General features: G+C 32.2%; 1 protein-coding gene across 1 annotated transcript in view; it reads left to right on the plus strand.

Moving 5' to 3' along the window:
• The window catches only part of LOC145265610 (AP-5 complex subunit zeta-1-like), a 90,704-nt gene that overhangs the window by 30,301 nt on the left and 35,823 nt on the right, over window positions 1–24,580 (plus strand). The window contains exons 4-9 of the mRNA XM_080121628.1: window positions 4,322–4,368; window positions 9,032–9,129; window positions 12,946–13,110; window positions 16,200–16,433; window positions 18,749–18,786; window positions 23,627–23,792. Coding sequence (XP_079977754.1) covers window positions 4,322–4,368; window positions 9,032–9,129; window positions 12,946–13,110; window positions 16,200–16,433; window positions 18,749–18,786; window positions 23,627–23,792 — 748 coding nt within the window. The remainder of the gene's footprint in view (window positions 1–4,321; window positions 4,369–9,031; window positions 9,130–12,945; window positions 13,111–16,199; window positions 16,434–18,748; window positions 18,787–23,626; window positions 23,793–24,580) is intronic.

Consider the following 24,580-nt stretch of genomic DNA (forward strand, 5'->3'; position numbering starts at 1 on the left):
AATACTTAAAGTTAAATTCAAATTTTGATATATCTTTTTTAAATGAAATTATTAGTTGAAAGTACAGAATAGTTAAAAACACTCTCCCCATGTTAAGAATTGCTTTTTAAATAGAAAATGAAAATAAAATGTAACTTTTTTCATTTATTTTAAACAAACATTCATGACCCATTGGGTCAAATATTTAATTTATTTGTTAATAATAAGGTCAATAAAACTAATTAAGACAATGCGGAAATGAACGATGTAAAAAAAAAAGCAAAAAGCATTAACAATTGTTTATTTGGATAATATAAACGCAAATAAACAACAATTGGGTTGGTGAAAACATACACAGTAAAACAAAATGTTTTATTGTCGCGTTGATGATTTATTTGTAATGCAATTTAAAAAAAACATATTTTCGAGGTTATTTATTGATGTTGGTAGTGTAGAAAAAATGTATGAATGTTTTTTAAGAAAGGTGTATTAAAAAATGGAGAATAAATTTTAAAAAAGGAAAGCAGTGGGTAAGTCGTCGTTGTAAAATGCTCTTATGGTTGTCAACGGGTTAAAGTAGTTTTGTTTATAAGAAAATTGCATTAAAATAACTTAAACGTAATACGGAAATTTACAATGTAAGAAAAAAAAGCAGAAAGTATTAACAATTGTTTATTTGGATAGTTTAAACACAAAAAAAAAATTGGGTCACTGAAAACGTATACAGTAAAACAATACGTTTTATTGTTGTGTTTATTTATTTGTTTACACTGTTACGGGTTTATGTTTATGCACACATGCACAACCGGAAGTCGTAAACCGGATGTGGGGTTACAACACCCGTTACAAGGTCATTTGAGTTTTATAATTATATAGATTATTATTAACTATTATTTTTACTTATTACTATCAATTATTACTGTTTATTATTATTTATATTATTTATTAGGCTTTATTATTATCAATTATTATTATTTATTATGATTACTTATTATTAACAACTAGCAGGGAGACCCTACGTTGCCCGGGATTGAATGATGATGAACAAATATTTCACACTCCTATATTTTTATTGTCATCAAAATCCGTGAAATCGCCCGGAAGGAAGCTTCACATGCCTCCATGCAGTAACTTAGTCCAAAATATATGTTATTCTACATTGCACTCTAGAGAACCTGCTGTTTCTTTTATAAAATTATTTTATATAAACTTCTTTCCAGTTAATGAAAAAAAACATTAAGAAATTTATGTGTGGGATTTGAACCTACAGACCACGTCATGCAAAAAGAAAAAAAAAATGCGTAAATTTTCAAGTCTTATAAAATTCTTTGCAGTTAATGAAAAAAAAAAGAAAAGAAATTTATGTGTGGAGTTTGAACCTACAGATCACGTCATGCAAAAAAAAAAAAAAAAACGCTGTCAATTTACCTACAGTAGAATTTTCACGGCCCATTGTTCTATCATTGTTGCTAAACGACGACATGGAAAAAATGGCTTTACCGATGATAGATAAATTGAAATAACGCTTCTGATTATCGATTATCGGTAATTATCGGGGGTATTGTGAGACAACTAATTCTGAGATAACTAAGATCACTCCCAGACTTATACACTAAAGTTCTGTAAAGTTTAAAGAAAATCTGTTCAGCCGTTTTGGAGTCTATAAGGAAGGAAATCACACACACACACACACACACACACACACACACACACACAGACAAAGTTGCATTTATATAATTGTAGAGATTACTGTTTATTATTATTTATATTATTATTATTACTTATTATTTATTGTTATCAATTATTTTTACTTATCATTAAGTATTATTACTATTTATATTATTATTATTATTATTATTATTTATTATTATTATTTATTATTTATTATTATTATTATTATTTATTATTATTATTTATTATTTATTATTATTATTATTATTTATTATTATTGTTATTGTTTATTATTATTATTATTATTATTATTATTTATTGTTTATTATTTATTATTTATTATTATTATTATTATTTATTATTATTGTTATTGTTTATTATTATTATTATTATTATTATTTATTGTTTATTATTATTATTATTATTATTATTTATTATTTATTATTTATTATTATTTATTATTATTATTTATTATTATTATTTATTATTTATTATTATTATTATTATTTATTATTATTGTTATTGTTTATTATTATTATTATTATTATTATTTATTATTATTATTATTATTATTATTTATTGTTTATTATTTGTTATCAATTATTTTTACTTATTAAGTATTTATTATTACTATTTATATTATTATTATTAGTAGTATTATTTATTATGCCTTATCAATTCTTCTTATTATTATTATTATTAACTATTTATTATTTATTATTATTTATTAGTTATTTACTATTATTACTTATTATTTAATATTACTCAATCCTATTATTCATTATTATCATTTATTATTTTTAATTATTATTATTCATGCTTATTTATTATATTTTTTTCAATTATCGATTTTCAATATTAGAATACTATCGATATCTAAGAACACATACTTTATGTGCATGAAATTTCAAAATAATTGGCCCAACCATTTCGAACTTCATAGGGAACTAACTTGTACACACAAAATGCCTTTTGTATATAGTAACTTATCAAATACACTTGTGATGTTAGGCTATATGATGATGTTAACTTTGGTCAAAATTGGACTGCTCCTTCTTTCTCAGATTTTTTTCGATTTTCAATGCTTAGCTTTAGTATTAGAATACCTTCAATATCTAAGAATACTCTTAAACACATAAAGTATGTGTGTGAAATTTCAAAATAATTGGTCCAGCAATTTTAGACTTTATAGGGAACTAACTTGTACGCACAAAATGCCTTTTGTATATAGTATTAATAAAAGTGAATCTGCATAGCTTATTCCAGCATTATATCTTAATTTGTTTCAGTTTGTGTCTATCCGTTACACCTCTGCATTGTATTACGTTCGATTAATTTAAATTTCCTTTATAAATAAACGTTTCTTTTTTTATTTCTTTTATTAAAACTAAAATTACACCAACATGTCTGACATGCAACAGATTTTCATTAGAAATCATTTCTTTGTTTGAGGAGAGATTTTTTAAAATGCCTCCTTAGTGAGGTGATGGAGACCAGTGCTTTTATCAAGATACCAAACCATCTCTAGGTGATTGCTTATTTTTAAACTTCATGGAATGCTGAACTAAGTCACTTTATCTCATATTCCTTATTTTATGAATTAATTCAGTGCAGTCGATACTAAGAATACAATCATAAATTTTTTCAGACTTGTACCCTGTCATGAAACAAAAGCAAGCTATCCCTGTAGATTAAAAAAAATATTCCATTCAAAATTCCATATAAATTCCCAAATTTGACAGTAGGAGAGAACTTGAATGCCTACTAGACATTATTTTCGAGTGTCTAAATTCTCTCCGTGAAGGAGATGCTGGCATGAGGATACTTTTTCCCTAGAAGTAAACCCTGACCAAATATTCAAAATCACGTAGTATTCGCTGCCCAAATAAGCTCTTCTCGCTATGGCTAACCCACATTAGCTTTTATGAGGAATGGTGCACCTTCTCCAAGTGATGTTACCTCAAGTAATAGCACGAAGCTGGATACTCCACCAGACTAGATTAATTTTTCTCCTGGAATTCAGTAAGACCAAGAGACCAAAACAAAAGATATACTACAACGTATGAAAATGGTTAGTTGGGAAGAGGAAATTTATGTTATCAATTTCTTTACTAACGCAGTGTTTGAGAGATAAAGAAGTTTAATTGAATATTCGAATATCTACGTATCTCATATAGAGTTCAAGTGTTAGCTCCAGATGGGGGTGGGGGGCTCTTGATTTCTGAGAACTTCAACTGAAGTAAAATAAAACGCAAACAGAAAGATTCCTGAGTTCAAGGTACACGTAAAAAGATCAGAAGTTACGAGAATATTATCAAAGATGAGATCAAGAGTTTGAATATTCTAAGAAATAAAAGAACTTGTTGTTTTTAAACCATTTTTATTTATTTAAACAAATTTTATTTATTTAAAAAATTTTATTTATTATAAAAAAATTTTATTTATTTAAAAAAATTTTATTTATTTAACAAATTTTTTATTTATTTAAAAAAATTTTATTTATTTAAAAATTTTTTATTTATTTAAAAAAATTTTATTTATTTAAAAATGTTTTATTTATTGAAAAATGTTTTATTTATTTAAAAATGTTTTATTTATTGAAAAAAATCGAATTGTTTTGTTTTTGTTTTTTTTGTTTTTTTAATCAGTTTTTATTTGTTTGTCATTCCAGGGTCGAAAGATTGGTTGTCTTGTGACGATGGTATCAGAAGCAGTCAGGTAAAAACAAATTCTTCGCTTATTGGCTTCATCATCCGCTATTTTTAAGTGGGATGTTTCTCTTGCAGACAAATTAAACGACACAAGAGGATTTGAAGTTTCAGATATTTCATTTTCTTGTAAATTCAAACGTCGGGAATTGGTTGTGACTGTTTACCTTGAGCAACTTTACAACGACATCCCACCTATATTGCATATTTAATCATCGTCCGTCATTTCTCTCAAGCCGTACAAGTCACTCACTATTATACAACATCATTCTTCTTCCGCAGTTATCATAGACTCTAACCTTTGATAATAATTGGAATGTAAAAAAAAAAAACAAAAAAAACATAATAAACAAAATTTAATAATTTTTATTTTAATTTTTTTTAATTTTTTTCATTCTAAACAATAAGATATATTGTCACTTGGAATGTAAGGGGTTACTATTTGGGATCATGTCTAATAGGAGGCTGTGGGGATTTGAGCAGTGAGATGTCTGTTCACATTATGCTTAGACTTTTGCAGGTTAGTACAGTCAGGGAAGCAGGAAAAGGGGAAGGAATTCCAAAGTTTAACAGTCTGAGGGGAAAAAAAACTATTAAAGTTGAAGGCTTTCCAGCATCTAAGGACCTTAATGAAGGTGTGCTAGTTTTTAAAGGAAAGAAGTTTAGGCTTAGTAGCATCAGATGTTACTATCCATTTGCAGACGCATTCCACTATGGACAGAAGGTCATTTACTAGGATTTCGATCTACATAGGCTTCACCTACACTCCTCTTTTTGAAATGCTTACACTGCTGATCTTCAGTAGGATTTATTTCTCTTCTATTACACCCATATATGGTGTTGCGGTTGCCTCATTGATTAGAGTGTTTGGATCAAATGGTAACTGGGGTCTAAGATTTAAGTCATATGACCAACAAAACAACTGTATGCAGCCATGCTGATGACTGTTAGTAAACATGAAATATATATATATATATATATCAACATAAACAAGTTCTTGATGAACTGTACCCCTAAGTTAACCAATTTACAAAATTTCTACTACTTATGTTTACTCTGCTGTAATTCCATTGACTAATGTATACTCATTGACCCTTATCCTCGAGTGGCTTCCGGGCCTTGATAAGTGGTGATTCCTATGTGAAAAAAAAAATAAATAAAGAAAGAATATTGCATTTTCACCCCAAACAAGGCACAGCGCCACTTTGATGTACAGGGTTGCTATCAGGGACATAATTTGCAGGGATACTATGTAGGGAGTTGAGCAGCAAGATGTCTGTTTACATTACACTTGAACTTCTGCATGTCAGTACAGTCAGGGAAGCAGGGATCTGGAAAGGAATTCCAAAGTCTAGCAGTTTAAGGGAAGAAACTATTAGAGTAGAAGGGATCTCTGTTATGTAGGGGTGGGATTTAGCTGCTTGCCAAGACGGGATTTATGTTGAGGAGGTACACATGGTCGGAGTTCATCAAAGCACCTTCTATTAAAATACAAAACAGAAGGATGCAACATTTCATTGATGGAACAGCAGTTGAAGCATAGATAACAGTGCGGGACCTACTAGGTAGGCGACTCTTTTTTTTTTTTTTTTTTTAACTTTGTCTAAAAGTGAGAGACTAGTAGCAGATACACCAGCCCAAATGTGGCAACAATACTCTATACGATTGGGCATACGCGGAAGGAAATAGAAATACGTCGGCAAGTTGAAATTAATATATTTTGAATTTCAACCTGTCGACATATTTCTGTACACATTCTTCATCCAAACAAAGATTTTACTCTTTATAGTCCATTCTTGGTGTATGATTACCATTTCCTGTTAATTTCAGTGTTATGTGGTTAGTAGTTTAAGAGTTTATCGGTTAAATATTTTCACACAGACAAATAGACAGACACACATAAATCTACTGTTTTATTTGTTATATTAAATTAAAAAGATCAATGACAAAAATGATATTGATTTATTTGATCTGATAATACAATAAGGCCTTCTTTACACAGAAAGAACACAAGAGATGTTTGCTGAGAGTTTTCAAAGGGTTTATTCTTTTGGAAGGAGATGACTCGCACAAGACTAAAATTCTCTTAACTAATTAATTAGTTAACTTATTTTCTTTGACGATTTTAACTCTCCTTTTCTGTATAACAATTTTTGTCTCCTGTGTGTTCGATAGGCAGACTCATTTTATTCAGTATCTGTTCAGTTCAGCTCCCATGGCTTCTAAAGCCTTTTGTTTTTTTCTCAACAAACGTGATGTTATGCACCGACCGACGTCTCTTTATTTTTATTTACTTTAACCTTATTTAACCTGTCTTCCTGTTTCCTTCATGGAAACTCAGCCATCACTCAAACTTCTTGTAACCTTGACCTGCACCTAGTGCGATGCTTTTCAATGTCTACACTAGCTCACGTACTCGCTATTGTCATAAGGCCTACCCATAATGTAATATGCTCTTCAACAACCGATGTCTCTTTATTTTTCTCTACTTTAGCCTTACCTGACCTTTTATCAAGGCCCGAAGGCCACTCAGGGATAAGGGTTATTGCGTGTGCAGTAATCAATGAGATAGTATTGTAGTAATCATTAGTATTGGGGGTTTTGATAGAGTGTCTTACTTAAGGGGGCGGTTTGTCAGGAGTTTGTTTATGTTGGACTTGAAGACGTCCAAGTTGTAGTCAGGTGGGAAACAGGCAAGCGGTTTGAAGTTCCACTGGTGTGCAGTTCTAAGAAAGAAGCTTTGCTCATGGAATCTACGTTTGGATTTAGGCACAGATAAAGAGTGGGGAAAATTGTTGACAGTAGTTTCAGCCAGACCGGGTGTTTCTCGTGAAAGATTGGCAAAGGGGGACGAGGGATTGGAGCTCAGACGAGCACCTGCCATGGAAATAATGATAAAACAAAAACAGACTCGCAACGTCTTCCTGTTTTCCTCATAGGAACTCACCCATCACCCAAGCTACTTATCACCTCAACCTGCACCCAGTGTGACCCCGGTCAAAATGTACACTTGCTTACTTACCCGCTATTGACATAGAGTTCACTCATACTGTAATGTTTCCGCTACACAAAAGAAAGAAATAAAAATCCGAGTCGGCATCTTTTCTTTTTTAACAAAAGTATTTATTAACGTTACTTTTGGCACTTGTCCATGTTAACCTGGCACTCGTTTCTCTATCTTTCAATCACATGCTGGGCACAGCTAGCCCATTCACAATTATGACTTCACACGCACATTTTCCTTCAACGCACACTTTCTCCTCCCTTACTTCATCTCTCCTCACAGACTCTATGCTTTCCTTGAATCTCTTATGCCACTCAAGAACTGATGCTCAATTCATGCAAGATTGTCCAAAGACATCTGACGCATTGCATCTTTTTTAAGTATAAGAAAGAATTTTATTTGGTGTCTTCTAAAATTATTCTCACGCCTAGATTAATTTTTTTTAATTCGCCAATTGTAACAATCAGGTTTTAGTAGGGTGTATTAAAATTTCTGCTGTAGCTGTTCATTTAAACCTAAAATCATAAAAATAAGTCAGCAATCGCATAGGATGTATTGCAATAACATACTGAATTTTCAAGAGTCTACAATTTTAAATGCCTATAAAAAAAAGTCTGAAACTTATTGAAGGCACCATGAACATAAATTGGATTTTTACACCACATGTATATATATATATATATATATATATATATATATACATACATGTATATGTGTGTATATATATATATATATATATATATATATATATATATATATATACGTTTTGTTTTTATTACCGTATTTTTCTGTTAAGTTACATTATTGTTTCAGCTACACGACCGTTTTTTTGCCGTCATGTAGCTTCCTCAGACTTTTACAGAAAGCGAACATTTCTGTAAAAGTCTGAGGAAGCTAAACGGTCGTGTAGCTGAAACAATAATGTAACTTAACAGAAAAATACGGTAATAAAAAATAAAACGCATATTTGCTCTACAACAGTATTGAGCACTTTCTTCAGGTTTTTATTAATTACCATTTCTACTAATATATATATATATATATATATATATATATATATATATATATATATAGTCTTTGATGTTTTTAACCTTTAAATCTATACCCAAAAAAAATATTTTTTATCATTCGTTAAAAAACCATCTAGTCAGTAAGTCATTTAATCACCTGCAATCACTGCATCAACTCGCTCTCGAATTTACTATAATACCAATGATTTTATTTTTCAAGGGATCATCAGTTGTTTACCATGAAACACTGTTTTGGGGATTTAAAAACAGTTACTATGAAACACTGTTTCGGGGATTTAAAAACAATTACCATGAAACACTGTTTCGGAGATTTAAAAACAATTACCATGAAACACTGTTTCGGGGATATATATATACGCTTAGCTAAATTGAATATTAAAATGCTCATATTTTTAGTTCTATGGAATGAGCACGTGGTCTATTTTTCTCTCCTTTCTTTCCTTCCTCCTCTTGCACACACTTCCTAATTTGCATATGTGCATTTTTCGGCTGCTGCTGCTAATCTCTTCCCTAGCCAGCTATCCTCTGCTGCTGATGATGATACTTTTCCACGCGCTCCTATTCACTATGTTACACTAGTGTAATATTTTTTGTTTTAAATACGATGTGAATAAACTGTTTTCTCTGATTCTTTTCAGATGGTTGTCGGCAAGCGAATCAGATTTTGACGTACAACGCAAAAGTTTCTCATTTATCGTGGCCGTCGTCAGTTTGCACTCACAAGTTATAAAAAGAGGTCAGCCTTTTATTTCGGTTTCGGTTACATGATTGAATATTAAAGTAAATTGACCATCTCCTGTTCTCCCTCATACATTCATATTGAATATTATTTTTATAAATTTGTTTTTGTTTTTTTTTCGAATACAAATTATTATTTTATTTATTAAAAATGTATTAATTGTTTTGTTTTTTTCGAATACAAATTATCATTTTATTTAGTAAAAATGTATTGTTTTGTTTTTTTTTTCGAATACAAATTATCATTTTATTTAGTAAAAATGTATTAATTGTTTTGTTTTTTCGAATACAAATTATTATTTTATTTATTAAAAATAGGTAAAATAATTTATTAATTGTTTTTAATGATTATAGAATAATTTCTAGAGTAAATTCAAATCACTGTTGTCAAAACTTCCAACTCAAAAACTCGACACTCTTTCAAGTTAACTTGCATACGCCTGCGTACGTAGCATACATCGTCTTCCGACTCGTTCCCCTGTTCGTTTCACGTCCATTTTTATTCACCTATCTCATTTGAATAGAAACGGCGTCGCTCAGGTAACCGTCAACCATTCACCATTTTAGCCTTTTTTATTTTTTTATTGTTACACAATCAACCTTTGAAGCACGCACATGTTAGCCAAGTAAGTTACAATTTTCTCGGCATAGAATTACGTTTTAATTTTGTAATTTATTTTTAAACTAGCCTGGGTGCCCAGCGTTGCCCAGGTGTTTTGAAGTGTAAAAGAAAAAAAAGAAGTTTTGGTAGGGAGGTAGGCTTAAACCCAAAGCCTCGTGACTAAGGCAGAAAAAAGAGTCTGACACATTACCCCGACGCCAAAGGGACAGAGAAGTGAGAATTGACGAAATTAAATGTTTAAAAAAACAGCATATGGTTTAAACTAACGTCAACGTTTTCTATGTCAAATATCGTCGTAGTAGTAGTAGTAGAAAAGGAAAATGAAGGAACGATTTTTTTGCTACCCCCCCCCCTGCAGAAAACGGTCCAGTTCAGGGTGAAGGAATGAATGATTTTAGCCAATTTTTCAATATTTGTCGTCCGAAGGTTTGAGCTTCAAAATGATACCGATCGGGCGAAAATCCGTCGCCTCTGTCGAAAGTTTTTGCGAGACATACAAACACACACACATTTTGCCTTTTATATATATAGACTAGCGAGGGGTATCCGGCGTTGCCCGGGTGTTGGGGGGGGGGTTAAAAAAAAAAAGTAAGTATGAGGATCGAACCCGAACCGTTGAGGCAAAGTTGTAAATTAAAGTGTGAAAAAAAAAAACGTGCGATGTTAACCATTGCCCCACCGCGAGATGCTAACGGAAACACGTTAGTTGGATTTAGTAGGTGCCCGTTTTAAATGAGGTAAAGTTTTGACTGCGGGGTAGTATTCATTTACTGCTGAACGCTTCCCCCCCCCCCGAAGATGTTATAGGAAAAAGACTAACCCACATGCGGCGAGCGACAAATATTGAATATTTATCTTCCCGAAATCGAGCAAATTAAATAGACAGGCGAGCTTCGTTGTTAACTGTGAGGTATTACGATTTGTATGTGATATAAAAAGTTTTAAAAAGTTGTTAAGCGAGCGACCGCTTCTCTGAAAGAAGCCTTTTGTAGACACACAGAAAAAGCGAACACACATACATACATACATTTTCGCTTTTATATATATAGATTTAAATTTTTCCAATATGGCATTCATTTTTAAAAAGTTCGTTTCGCTTAAGAGTAGCAGTGAAAGTACATTTTCTGTAGGGGAAATAATTCCTCTCACTCCCTATTTATATAAGTATGAAAACATTAAATGTGGCACCAGATTAAATATTTTTCAATAAAATTTATTCAAAATTAAAAAAGTTATAACCTGTTAACTTAGAATAAGTGCTTTATGCCAAATTGATGGTTAGATTTGTACTCATTTTTTGCATTAAATACTAATCCCTATTAATCTCCTTCATAGCAGATACCATAATACATAGTTCGCTGCACCTTATCATAAAAAAAGGTCCATACAAAATTTCAGCCTGATCGGCTTAGTAGTTTCCAAAAAATTTATAGAGTAAATATTATATTGTGGTAACTAATTCCTTATTAATCCCTAACTGTGCATCGAACGGATACTATAATACTTAGTTCGCTGCACCTTATCATAACAAAAGTCTATACAAAATTTACACCGGATTGGCTCTGTAGTTTCCAAGAAAAAGTGGAGCGAACCAACTATTAATCCCTAACCATGCATCGAACGAATACTATAATACTTAGTTCGCTGTATCTTATAACAAAGGTCCATACAAAATTTATACCAGATCGACACTGTAGTTTCCAAGAAAAAGTGGAGCGAACCAACTGATAGGATAGAGATTGGAGCTTGGCCGATAGTGTGGAACCTATTAGATATAAAACTCTTTTTTCGGACGCTGTTTAAGATTAAGAGACTAGTTGTAGATACACCAACCCAGATGTGGCAATGATACTCCATGCATGGTGACTTAGTAAAGATATAGGATACTTTCTGGTGTGAGTAAATTTCTAGCACAGTAGAGGGAGCCTACCTTCTTTGCAGCAGCCTTGGCAATGTCCTCAATGTATTTGTTCCCATTCATGTTTCCTGTAAATGTTAAGCCAAAAAGTTTGAAGAATGGGTTTTCAAAAGGCTACTTGTCTGACCCCTTGTTTACAATGCATCTGTTACCGATTAAAGTGTATTTGTTATTAATAATAATTACTAACATTTACTGTTACAGGTCTGTGTGTTCTTATCATGTTCTTGCATATACGTGTGGGTGTGTGTGTATAAATGTGTGTCTTTACGTGCAGTTCACTGTTATATGTGTATGTGTTTGCTATTCTTCTAATGTTTCTTCTTGCCTTGGGGAGTTTCCGAGACGTGTATGTGCAACAATATAATACGGACATACCTGGTTTGCCTTGGCCAGCGCATGACATCTTCTTGGTCGCTGGTCTGCCATCTTGTTGGGGAGTGGTGCTGCAGACAGATTCATGAATAAACAACAAGATGGAATTGAAGCTTCAATCTTTTTTATTCAAGGCAAGCCTAACATCTTGGACCCCTAGTCTTCGAGAGAAACCCGAAATTTCCCGTCTGCATTCCTCTGCTGCCCGAACCAAACTTCACCCATGTGGTCATCAACCGGAAGGGCTTATGACCACAATTCCGTATCGCCCCCTTAATTTTCGGTACATTCTAATCTAGGTCGTTCAAGGTGACTTGGGTTTGATGTCTGTCAAACCTAACCTTTTCTGACCCTATTAACTCGCTGATGGGAAATCAAAATATATTTATATATATATATATTATTCCTTAATTGGAATTCATTTTTGAGATGAGCATTATATATATTAATTTATTTTTATTTCGGACTACTAGTCTCATCTTTATTAGTTGTTGTTTGATCTTTTATTGGTTTTGTTTATTCACAACGTTTCGGCCAACTAATTCCTCTGGCCTTTGTCAGGTGGTAACCGCGACGGATAGGAACTTCGAATCTCCTAACTGCATTCTCAGCCATCACTGCCATCCATAATTGTTGTCGTGTCACCACATTTTTGGCCAAGTAACCCTCTGGCACGCTTTCAACAACTAATAAAGACGAGAATAGTAGTCCGAAATAAAAATAAATCAAAATATATTTATATATCTTTCTATTTCTAAAACTACCTATATAGCAATTAAACTGGGATTCTCAATACTACACACCCAGTGTATGACTTCAACCTGCCTAATATATTTTTAACTGATATGTGTACTAATTGACAATATTCAACAGTCAATTGTTTTGTTTCAAAATAACAGATGACATTGGTGAGGTGAACAAATTGATCCCAAACTGGTTGATGGAGGCAAGTCGACATCAAGCTTCAAATCCTGCTACACTGAATCCCTTCAAGAAAGAGAAGACACTGGTCACAGAGATTGACGGCACACCCAGCAGAAACTTCTTTACTATCCTTAATGTTGGTACGTCATATTTTGAGTCCATGTAAATTTTTTTTTTTTTTTTAAATTACATTTTCAACCCAAACAAGGCACATTGCCACTTTGGTATAGGGGGCTACTATCAGGGACATAAGCTACTGGGGTACTATATAGGGAGTTGGGCAACAAGATGTCGGTTCACATTACACTTCTGCATGTCAGTACAGTGGGGGAAATAGGGACCTGGAATGGAATTCCAAAGTCTAGCGGTTCTGAGAAAGAAACTCTGGGGTAAGAAGGTCTCTTACATTTAGGGATCTCTACTGTGTAGGGGTGGGATTTAGCTGCTTGTCGGATTTGTCACGTCGTGAGAATACAAGTGCTTATAGTTCGTCAGAGCATTCACCAAGGCAGAGGGATGCAGCATTTCGTCGATGGGACAGAGGCTGAAGCTTAGATGACAGTTCAGGACCTATCAGGTTGGAGACTTCCTTTTGAACCTTGTCCAGGAGCGAGAGATTAGTAGCAGATGCACCAGCCCAAATATGACAACAATACTCCATACATGGGCGAATGGTGGCCTTATAGAGGTACAGGATACTTTTGGGTGTTAGTAGCTTTCTAGAACAGTAGAGAGCCTACCTTCTTCACAGCGGTCCTGGCAATGCTCTCAATGTAATTGTTCCAACTCGTGTTTCATGATTACAAACGATGGTTCTTAAAGAGTGCTGTGGAGTTAGACAGTTAACCGTTACACCACGAAGTCCTAGATCATTTTATGTGGTATTTTTTATCGTTTTTAAACTTATGTAGATTTTTTGTTGATTTGCAAGCGATAATATGGTTATTATTAGTGTCTCCAACCTTGAAGATTATGGAAAATCTTTTTTTCTTAGAAAATCGTCCACATTTTTTTCAACGATATTATTTTCAATATTTTTACCTCTCGTCAGCATAGCTTTTTTTTTTCTTTTTTTTTTACATGGAAGTCACTGCCCGGAAGCCACTCGAGGATAAGGGTTATTGCGTGTACAGTAATCAGTGGGATAGTATCGTAGTGATCGTTAGTATTGGAGATTTGATAAAGTGTCTTACTTAAGGGGGCGCTTCATCAGGAATTTGTTTATGTTGGACTTGAAGCTTGACTGTTTCTAGGATTCAAACCTCCGACCACTAGCGCACTAGACCATAATGCTACATATGGTCTGAGGCTCAAATCCTAGAAACAGTCAAGCTACGCTGACAAAATGCGTATTCGTAGATTACTGGGTTTTTTATAAGTAAAATTAATAAATAAATAATATTTGTTTGTTTACATCCAAAAAATAATGTCGATTTTCTAAGAAAAAAGATTTTTTATAATCTTCAACGTTGAAGACGCTATTAATCGTATTACCAATTGAAAATTAACAAAAACTCGACATAAGTTTAAAAGCGATAAAAATAACACGTAAAATGATCTACGACTTCATGGCATAATGGTTAACGCTAAAGTCCATAATACATATGGTCTGAGGTTCAAAACCTAGAGACAGTCAAACTATGCTGACTAGAGGTAATGCCTCGAAACACAAGTGTTCGTAGATTACTGTTTTATATATATATATATATATATATATAAAATATATTCAAATTTAGTGGAAAATTTCTTTCTCAATTAATTTCAGAGGGTGGAGTTTGTCTGACTTGCTATTTGTTTTTCAATGTCAGTTTTTCTAATGCTTTGTTTATTTCAATAAGTTCTGCTTGAACAGCTGGTGCTACCAGATCAGGCTGTCCACTGACTTCTTGAGACGAAACGCACCTACAGATGTTTTTTGTTTTCTATCTCCCTTTGCAAAACTTAATTATGTTCTGCAAAACTAAAAACAAAAACAACAGCCCCTTTTTTTCTCCCTCCCCTCCCTTCCCCTTATTTTTTTTCTTTTTTTTTTTCTTCCCCTACCACTACGTGGTCCTGGATATGACCTTAAACTATATCCGATGGTGAGGCCCCAGCTTGTGGCCTTTGGGGAGTGTGGAGCCACCCCTTAATTGCCATTGTTCCCAGGTCCATTCTGACCCAGAGTGGTAGTACCTGTTAGGGTCCCAACTATGGGTTAAATAGAAACTTTTTTGGAAAAAAACAAAAAAAACAAATATATTCTATTAAAAACTTTTTCTTCAAAATTACTGGATCGGCATTAGATGACCTAATAAGGGTTGATATGCCGTAAAACAACCAACCAACCTGATTGAACAATTACGAGTTAAAAAAAAAAAAAAAAAAAAAGAAAAGAAAAACACAAGTCATTCCTGATAATTTAACAAAAAAAAAACGCTAAGGTTGATTCTGCTTATTAAAATTTTCTTCCTTTGATTATTTGGAGGCAAGACATTATAAAAATGATGCCAAATGTTGAAGCCATCAAAGGCATCATTGGTTAAGAATGAAATCGAAAATTTGTCATTTAAAGCAATAAGAAAGGACACGGTATAAATAGGGAAGCAAATAAAAAAAAAAAGGAAAGAAAAAAATGTATAAATCTGTGTAAAAACAGAAAGAGAAGAAGAAAGAAAAAAAAAGTCTCATTATGGAAATAGATTTGCGTTTTCATTTCGTCATTGCTTTTGAAGAATTGTTGGCTCCAATCAGAATTTAAATGTGAACTGAACTCAACTCCCATCAATTCATGACTGTCTGTAAAATTCGCTCTCCTTTCTAAATAATTTTAAATATATTGACTTTTATGTCTTTTGCCCCAGGCACCATCACACCTTGATTAACAATCCTATTTTAACTCCCTTTTGTACGCCTTGGTGAACAACTTCCTCCCCATTGTCTTTCTACTAACTTCACTTCCTTTTCATCTGTTGATCAACTTATTTCCTCTTTTTGTTATAATTTTTTTTTTCATTTTCTAACACTTTGAGAAATAGGTCCATAGTATCACAGTTGTTCTTGAAGGATTTTGGGGTCCAATCAGAATTTAATAATTTTTCTATAATAATGATGATGATCTTTTTGTTTTGTTTTTTAATATTATTATTTATCTTTATTATTATTATTTTTTTATTATTATTTTTTATTATGTTTTTTATTATATTTTATTTATTTTTTTATTATTATTTTTATTTGTTTTTTCTTCCAGCCCAGTATAACACTGATGACCAATTTCTGAACATCTTCACCTTCTCCATGTTATATCAGTGGCTGGATCATACGATAAAAGCCGTCCCCACCACAGCAGATGACCTGCAGTCACTCACATCATCTCAGGGTACATCGTCCGTCTCTCTAAGCCCATCGCTTCCAAAAGAGTTTGCTATGCTGACCTCAAGAGTCATTGATTATTGTTTCCGCGTCTTTGACCAGTGTGAAAGGAGTGAGTATGGCAGTATTCTAGCTCTCTCTACCTATCTATCTCTATTTCTCTCTTTATATATCTATTTGTCTCTCGCTCTCTTTCTCTCTCTCTCTCTCTCTCTCTCTCTCTCTCTCTATATATATATATATATATATATATATATATATATATATTTTTTGTGTACAGAAAGTTGTTAGTTGAGACAGATGATCTGTCTCAACTAACAACTTTCTGTACACAAAATATAAATACGCTCTTAAAATTTGGATTTTCCTTTTAATTGAGCACTCTGCTGGAATTCTTTTTTCAAAAAAAAAAAAAAAAAAACTAATCATATATATATATAGATATATATATATATATATATATATATAGATATATATATATATAGATATATATATATATATATATATATATATATATATTAGTGATGGGACGATTCCAATATTTTTTTCCAATTCTGATACAATTACCGATTCCGATTCTTTATAAATCTCTAAATATTTAACTATAAGATTGTTATTTTCCCAGATTTTCGTAAAAACACACGTTAAATATGCAGATATTTTCCTAAACGTCAAAATACACTTGTGAAGGATGATCTATCGATTTTAGCTTTACTGATCATTTCAAAATCAATAAATATTTATTATTTTATCATTATTGCCAGCAATGGAAGATTTTACTTGAAACGAAAACAAATAAAAAAAGATAATTAAAAGAACCGATTTGGCATCGGAAAATAGGCACCAATATCTCTGATACCGATTCCGATACCCCCAAATATGTCATTTTTTATGATTTCCGATTCCAATTAATCGTCCCAACACTACTATATATATATATATATATATATATATATATATATATATATATATATATATATATAATCACAATAAAGACGAAATGTTGATGAACACATAACTTGGTTTTTTCCTTTTTTATCTCTTTCTATCTACCTATCTATCTATCCATCCATCTACCTATCTATCTATCTATCCATCTACCTATCTATCTATCCATCTACCTATCTATCTATCTCTCTTTCATATATATCTAAGATTATATCTTTCTAATAACAATTTCATAACAAAGCCTATCGCCACTTGGACGTAAGAGGCTACTAATTGGGACCTAAGAAAGATTAACAAGATGTTGGTTTACATTACATTTAAACTTCTGCATATCAGTACAATCAGAGAAGCAGGTAGCAAAAAGTGAATTCCAAAGTCTTGCTGTTCGAGGGAAGAAACTATCAGAGTAGAAAACTTTCTGGCGTTTAGGGACCTCAGCAGTGAAGAGGTGTGATTTTGTTGCTAAGCGGGTTTGTCAGGGATACATATGTCAAGGGGGCATGAGTGCAACAAGTTCATCAGAGCACATTCCATTAAAATATTTGTAAAACAAGCACAGGGATGCAACACTGTGGCGATGGGACAGGGGTTGAAGCTTAGTTGACAAAGTGTGACCTATTAGATTGAAAACTCTTTTTTGGTTCCTATCCAAGGGGGAGAGGTTAATGATAGATGCGCCAGCAATACTCCATGTCTGGGCAAATGGTAGCCTTTTAGAGGTACAGGATACTCTCAGGTGTGAGTAGTTTTCTTGCTCTAGAGACAACTTCTTTGCAGCAGCCTTGGCAATGTCTTCAATTTATTTCTTCCAGTTCATATTTCCTGCGAATGTTAAATTTCTAGCAAAGTTGGGAATAAGCGTGTGCAATCCATGACGCTTACTCAAACCTCCCCTTCATCTGAAAGTTGAAAAAGGGGCACGTCTAACATTCCGACCTCTTTAGACTCAACTTAATTGTTTAATTTCGACGATCTAAGAAAAACTGGTGTGTTAACGTGATTACGATGTAATAATATATGTAATTGGCACGTTCCAAAAGTAATGCCTCCTATCTTTTATTCCGCTCAGATGGATCAGAGCGGATTTCAAATTGTATTGTTATGATGGACTGAACTTATGCATTCATGACCTTAAATTTTCACTTCTCTATTACGGATATTGACTGTGTGAGACTCTAAGAAAACAATCTCTGTCATGGATGTGCGTCAGAAGAAGAGTTGCGTCATTAAATTTCTGGCACAAGTGCATTGAGAATGTTGGTGACTATGTAGAAAAATTATATTCTGGAGCACAAAAGGTTGCTCATTTTAATGGTATCACTTCCATCTTCATAACTCTTCAACTTTTTGAATTTAAAAAAAAAAAAAGAAAGTAGGAGGTTTCACTTTTGGAACGACTCTATGATGTATGTGAAATATTAAATTTGTGTGTTATTTTTTACAGTATATAAAAAAAAAACAATGAATTTTCTTTTTTAGAACCCAAAGTGGCAACTGATGTTGACTTTCAAAATGCTGTAAGTATTCAAATTTGTATCTTGCTATAATGGATATTTGGTGTCTGTTGCAATTCTCCAAAGTTATGGAGAAAATAATCAGAAAAATGATGAATCTACAAATTTTCATGAAATTCAAAAATGCCCACCAAAAACCAGCAAAATCAAATTATACCTTTACCCTGAATAAAAACTGCAACTTTTCAAAGAACAATTTTTTTTCCTAAGAAAATAATGTAATGTTATGACCCTTTTAGGCTGTGATCATAGCGTAGTATCTGTGTTAACTGTGGCAAGCAAGGCCATTATTATTATTGTTATTATTATTATTAATTGATTTGAGCAACGGATGGTCACTGGATCAGTTATTATGATTAGAAGAATAAACAATTAAATTGGGGAAGAGATGATTGACGTGAAATTGCAAAAGAAATATAAAAAGAGGAACTAGATGTAAACATTATTTTTTGGGTTTGGATAAACAAATAACTAGATTGGGGACATTAGGTTGGCCTGAGACATGTAATGAGGTGACGTAAAGGAACACGTGATGTAGTTAGTTTTGGAGAGATTCAGGGAGTTGAAGTTTGACCACCAGAGCAGACAGACAATCTAGACAGAGGTGAACAGACAACCAGAGAGTGGGCTGTAAGAATAGAACATGTAGACGAGCTGCAGATCCTGTGAAAACCATTTGAGACAACTGTAATAAATTTATATTATAAAAATATAAAGTTTTATTTTGTGGTTTCACAAGTAAGAACAGATGTCTCAATTGGATGATGCTGATCGTTTCATGGTTCGTCACAGAGCAGCAGGAAGATAGAAGCTCTTCAAGAAAAAAGGTATGAAGCATATATTATTCTTCTTACATATGAACTGTAAAAATATCCTGTGTGATAAGCCTGATACAACATGACTCGGTTTACACGTCAATATCATATTCTCCTGGCTAAACAACATACATACGATTTATACGTTTATTATCTGTCTGTTAAAAGAACAATATCTCACATCCACTAGATAACACATGACACGTTTTAATATATCATCTGTTCCAATGTAATCCCGATATACAACAATAATGAGAATTATCTGCTATAATTGTGGGCAGCCCAACCATAAATGATGCAGATATAAAAATTTCGAAGGGGACTCCATTAAAAATATGAACAGCTCCATAAATGTACATTTTTATTTTCACGTATGTTTGACACTTCGACAAGCAGTAACAACTTCCTGTTTGTCAAAACTTGCAATCGACCTCTTCCCGTGAGATTGTGGAAATACGTGCAAGCGCGTATTTATTAGTCGCTCATTTTTTTTTTTTTTTTTTATAGCAGATTTTTTTCCCCGGTGCGGGTGCTCTGCGTTATTTTATTTTATTTTTATTTGTACTTCTTCCTAGTTTTAGTTTTATTTATTTTATTTTTATTTATTTATTTTTATTTGTACTTCTTCCTAGTTTCTTCCTTCCTTCATTGAATTAGAGGTAATCTCCAAAAATACTGTTAGGGCTTACAACATGGCCGCCAGAAGAGTCACGTGATCCGGTTGATCCAAAACATGAATCGTGCAAATGGAAAACGCAGCCTTGAAGGCAAACTTTGACAAACAATCACAATTTGTTTGTATTTAATTTTTTGTTGATATAATGTTGTTATAAAAATAGGCAAACTTTGAGAAACAATCTTAGGTTGTTTTTAGTTAAAACAGTGTTTATAAAAAGTATTTTATTCAGAACAAACAAGTGGTTGGTCGACGGAACGCAATTGAACCATGACAATTCCTGGAATTGAACCACGACGATTCCTGAAATTGGAACTGCTACCTACCTCAGAGAATTACAAAAATATCAATGGCCCTTAACGTATCACCCTTGTTCCTCGTTCCTCGTGTACTTAATTATTATGCTTGTTTGTCAAAGTTTGCTTTAAATTTGCGTTTTCCGGTTTCGTAATACGGCGATTCATGTTTTGGATCAACCGGATCACGTGACTCTTCTGGCGGCCATGTTGTAAGCCCTAACGGTATTTATGGAGATTGCCGAATTAGAAACTCATTTCACTGATATCGCAATTAAACTCTAAAAAAAAGTGTGAATTATTATCCCTTACCCTTCTCTCTCTCTCTCCTTACTGTATAGATGTTCTCTTTTTCTTTTTTTTTTTTTTCGTACTTTAACCTGAGAACTTTCGTTGTGGTGCAATATCGCATGTAATTTCAAATGAGATCAGATTTTATCAATTTTGATCTAAACTTTAACACTTAATTCTCTATTTCAAAGTTTGTTTTAGATAGTTTTGATTCAAGAAGTAGGCATCTTTCTATTTCAAAAAATGGCCTACCACAATCTTTCAGCAGTTCCATTTGGATACACCAATATTGACTTATCGGGTCTAAAGTTTATATTTGCACTTTGTTTAATGGCAGCTTGTACAGAAAATATGTTTTGTTTAAACTTTGGAATGAGAAGATCGTTTTCCAGAATACAGAAACAAAGTTCACCTTTATTGCTCCTTAGGGAAATTTTAGCATCACCTCTTTTCAAAATGATATTGTTTATTCAACAACCGTCAACTAGCTCTACAAAAGGACTCTAATTGTTAAAGTTTAGATCAAAATAAATAAAATCTGATCTCATTTGAAATTACATGCGATATTGCACCACAATTAACAAGAAAGTTGTTATTGTTTGTCGAAGTGTCAAACATACGTGAAAATAAAAAATGTATGTTCACTTATGGAGCTTTTCATATTTTTAAATTTTATTTATTTTATTTATTTTTTTTTTTTTTTACACAGTGATCACCACTTATCAAGGCCCGGAAGCCACTCAGGGATAAGGGTTATTGCAAGTAGATAGTCCCCCTTTGAAATTTTTGTATCTACATTGGAAACTGTTGTGGTTGAGTTGCCACAATTATAGCAGATAATTTTCATTATTTTCTTAGGAAAAAAAATTGTTCTTTGAAAAGTTGCAGTTTTTATTCAAGATAAAGGTATAATTTGATTTTGCTGGATTTTTGGTGGGCATTTTTAAATTTCATGAAAATTTGTAGATTCATTATTTTTCTCTGATTTTTATTTTTTCTCCGTTTCCTCATAACTCCCTATGACTACTTTGAATTGACTAAAAATCATGAGTTTTTCGTTCTGAGTTATCACGGTGGTAAATGGCTTAAAATCACTCAGCAACTTTTTAAGAACGATAAAGATTAACAGTCAGTCGCTAATAACTTTGTCAGACATTTTTAATGAATTTTCCATTGTTTCAGCCCTTATAGTCTGTAATCATCTTGGCTTCCATACATTTTAGAGACGTCAGTTCTGTATGTTTTCCTTTTGATAATCAGTACTTTTTTTTTTAACATGGGTATCACCACTTATCAAGGCCTTGAGGCCACTCGAGGATAAGGGTTAAAGAGTGTACAGTAGAAATTGCACAATATAGTAATCGTTAGTAATGGAAATTCGGTAAATTTGTTAACTTATATGGAACGGCTCATCAAAAACTTAATATGTTCAATGCTTTGCAGCCATCATCCAAGTCTTCAGACACAAACTGTCATCGAAGCACTGTATCAATTCCACAAAATCAATTGCATTCTTGGTTATTTCGATTTTCATCTTGTGTCTGAATGACTTTGTGTTGTTTTTGAATTCATAAATAACCCAAAAATTTCACCTGCCATAATTTGAATTTTGATTCCAATCCATGGAAGCCACATCAATAACTTTTTGTTTCATTTTAGAAAAGACCCATATGCAGGAATGCTAAAAGATTCCATATTTTTATGGAGTCTGATTTCTGATTGGTTGCTGGCAGAACGTGACTCCATTTAATTGGTCAGTTCCTATCGCCAGTGGCTATAAATAGAACCTTCCAATTTTCTTTAATTATACTCTCATACTTTGTTAAACATATTGCAATATAAATATATATATATATATATATATATATATATATATATATATATATATATATATATGTGAGAAAGAAAATTAAAACTGTAAGTTGAACTTTACAATTAAAATTTATTGTCCGACTGAGTACTCCAAAAAACAATTTACAAAGTCCTTATTCCGCAGAGTCTCAAAGAATGCTATTCTTGTTATTCTTCTCATCAGATGACATAAAGAAATCAGCAAATTATATTTGTAGCAATGCTAGAATTTGCTAGTTAAGGCATTAAGTGAAACCGCAATTTATTGTAGTTATAAATTGCCAAATAAAAAAATATAAAAAAAAATGAAGAGTGAAAAAATGTTGGATATGTAAAAAAAAATATAAAAAAAACAAACCGCGCATAATATTTCAGCTTGCATGAAAATCCTCTCAAGTTGATCCGAAATGCAAAATATTTCTTTAGAGAGAATGGATTCCAAAATAAGTCCAGTGTGACGATGCAGATAATCCAATTGGAAAGCCTTCAAAACAGCTGAAATAATGAAAATTGTGGGCAGTGCAGTAGCCCAAAGAGAAGTCTGTCCCCAGTCAAATGGGACCTAATAGTAAAAAGAGAGAAATCCAGTATGAGAACCTTCATCATCGGCTTAATTAGAAAAAGTGATTTCAGATTAAATTTTTAAGTAATTAAGTTCAGGCTACGCAGGGGGAAGGGGGGATCAGTCCGTGAACGCTCGTAATAAATATATATATATATTTATATATATATATATATAATCAATGCTTTCAAAACAAGAACACTTTATTTCTCCTATCTATATTAATGCTTGTGTGTGATTTTCTCTAATCAATAAATATAGTTTCCCTCCTCCCCGAATAATTAATCTGTTTTATGATTTCATAAAAATGAAAAATTCTTGCTGTATTTATTTTCTTTTTTTTCTTTTTCAGTGTTTAATGGAAACTGTCAACATTCTGGATGCCATTTGTAAAGTCGACAAAGAGCAAACGCCGCGGGTATTCCAAGAAGTGAAACGCTTGTTTTCTATTCTCTCTTCCGATACAAACCGCACCCCACGGGTCATGATCAACCTGCTGCAATTTTTCATCAACCACAGTGAGTTCTTCGATCGTATTCCTCAAATGCAATCTCCTTGGACTGCTATTCTTATCTCGGTGTGATACAAAAGGCGTTCCAAAAGTAATGCCTCCTATTTTTTTATTCTGCCCAAATTGATTAAAGGAGATTGCAAATTGCATTGTTATGATGATTGCACTTATGCATTCATGACTTTCGTAGATTTTGAACTTTTTAAGTTAAAAAAAAAAAACAAGAGATTTTATTTTTTGATCGACCTTCATATATTGAACTAGTGCAGTCTTCCCAAACTTTTTTACATGACATCACACTAGTGAGCTCTTTATATTTTCACGGCACACCCATCACAAAAAATCAATATCTTTTGCTCAAATTTCAAGTCATACAACCGGTGAACTTCTTTTTTTTTAAATAAAAATTATGGAATTACTGTCAGCATCCGTTTTTTTTTTTTCTTAAATATGAATTCAATCTAACATTAAACAAAATGATAAATCAAAGAGAATTTTTATCATATTCAATCATTTTTTTTTTCTTAAATATGAATTCAATCTAACATTAAACAAAATGATAAATCAAAGAGAATTTTTATCATATTCAATCATTTTTTTTTTCTTAAATATGAATTCAATCTAACATTAAACAAAATGATAAATCAAAGAGAATTTTTATCATATTCAATCATTTTTTTTTTCTTAAATATGAATTCAATCTAACATTAAACAAAATGATAAATCAAAGAGAATTTTTATCATATTCAATCATTTTTTTTTCTCCAATTAAAACCTTATTTTATAACACTTAAA

This window comes from Euprymna scolopes, chromosome 40, assembly GCF_053919585.1.
Source record: "Euprymna scolopes isolate OS-2025 chromosome 40, ASM5391958v1, whole genome shotgun sequence".
Classification (NCBI taxonomy): domain Eukaryota; kingdom Metazoa; phylum Mollusca; class Cephalopoda; order Sepiida; family Sepiolidae; genus Euprymna; species Euprymna scolopes.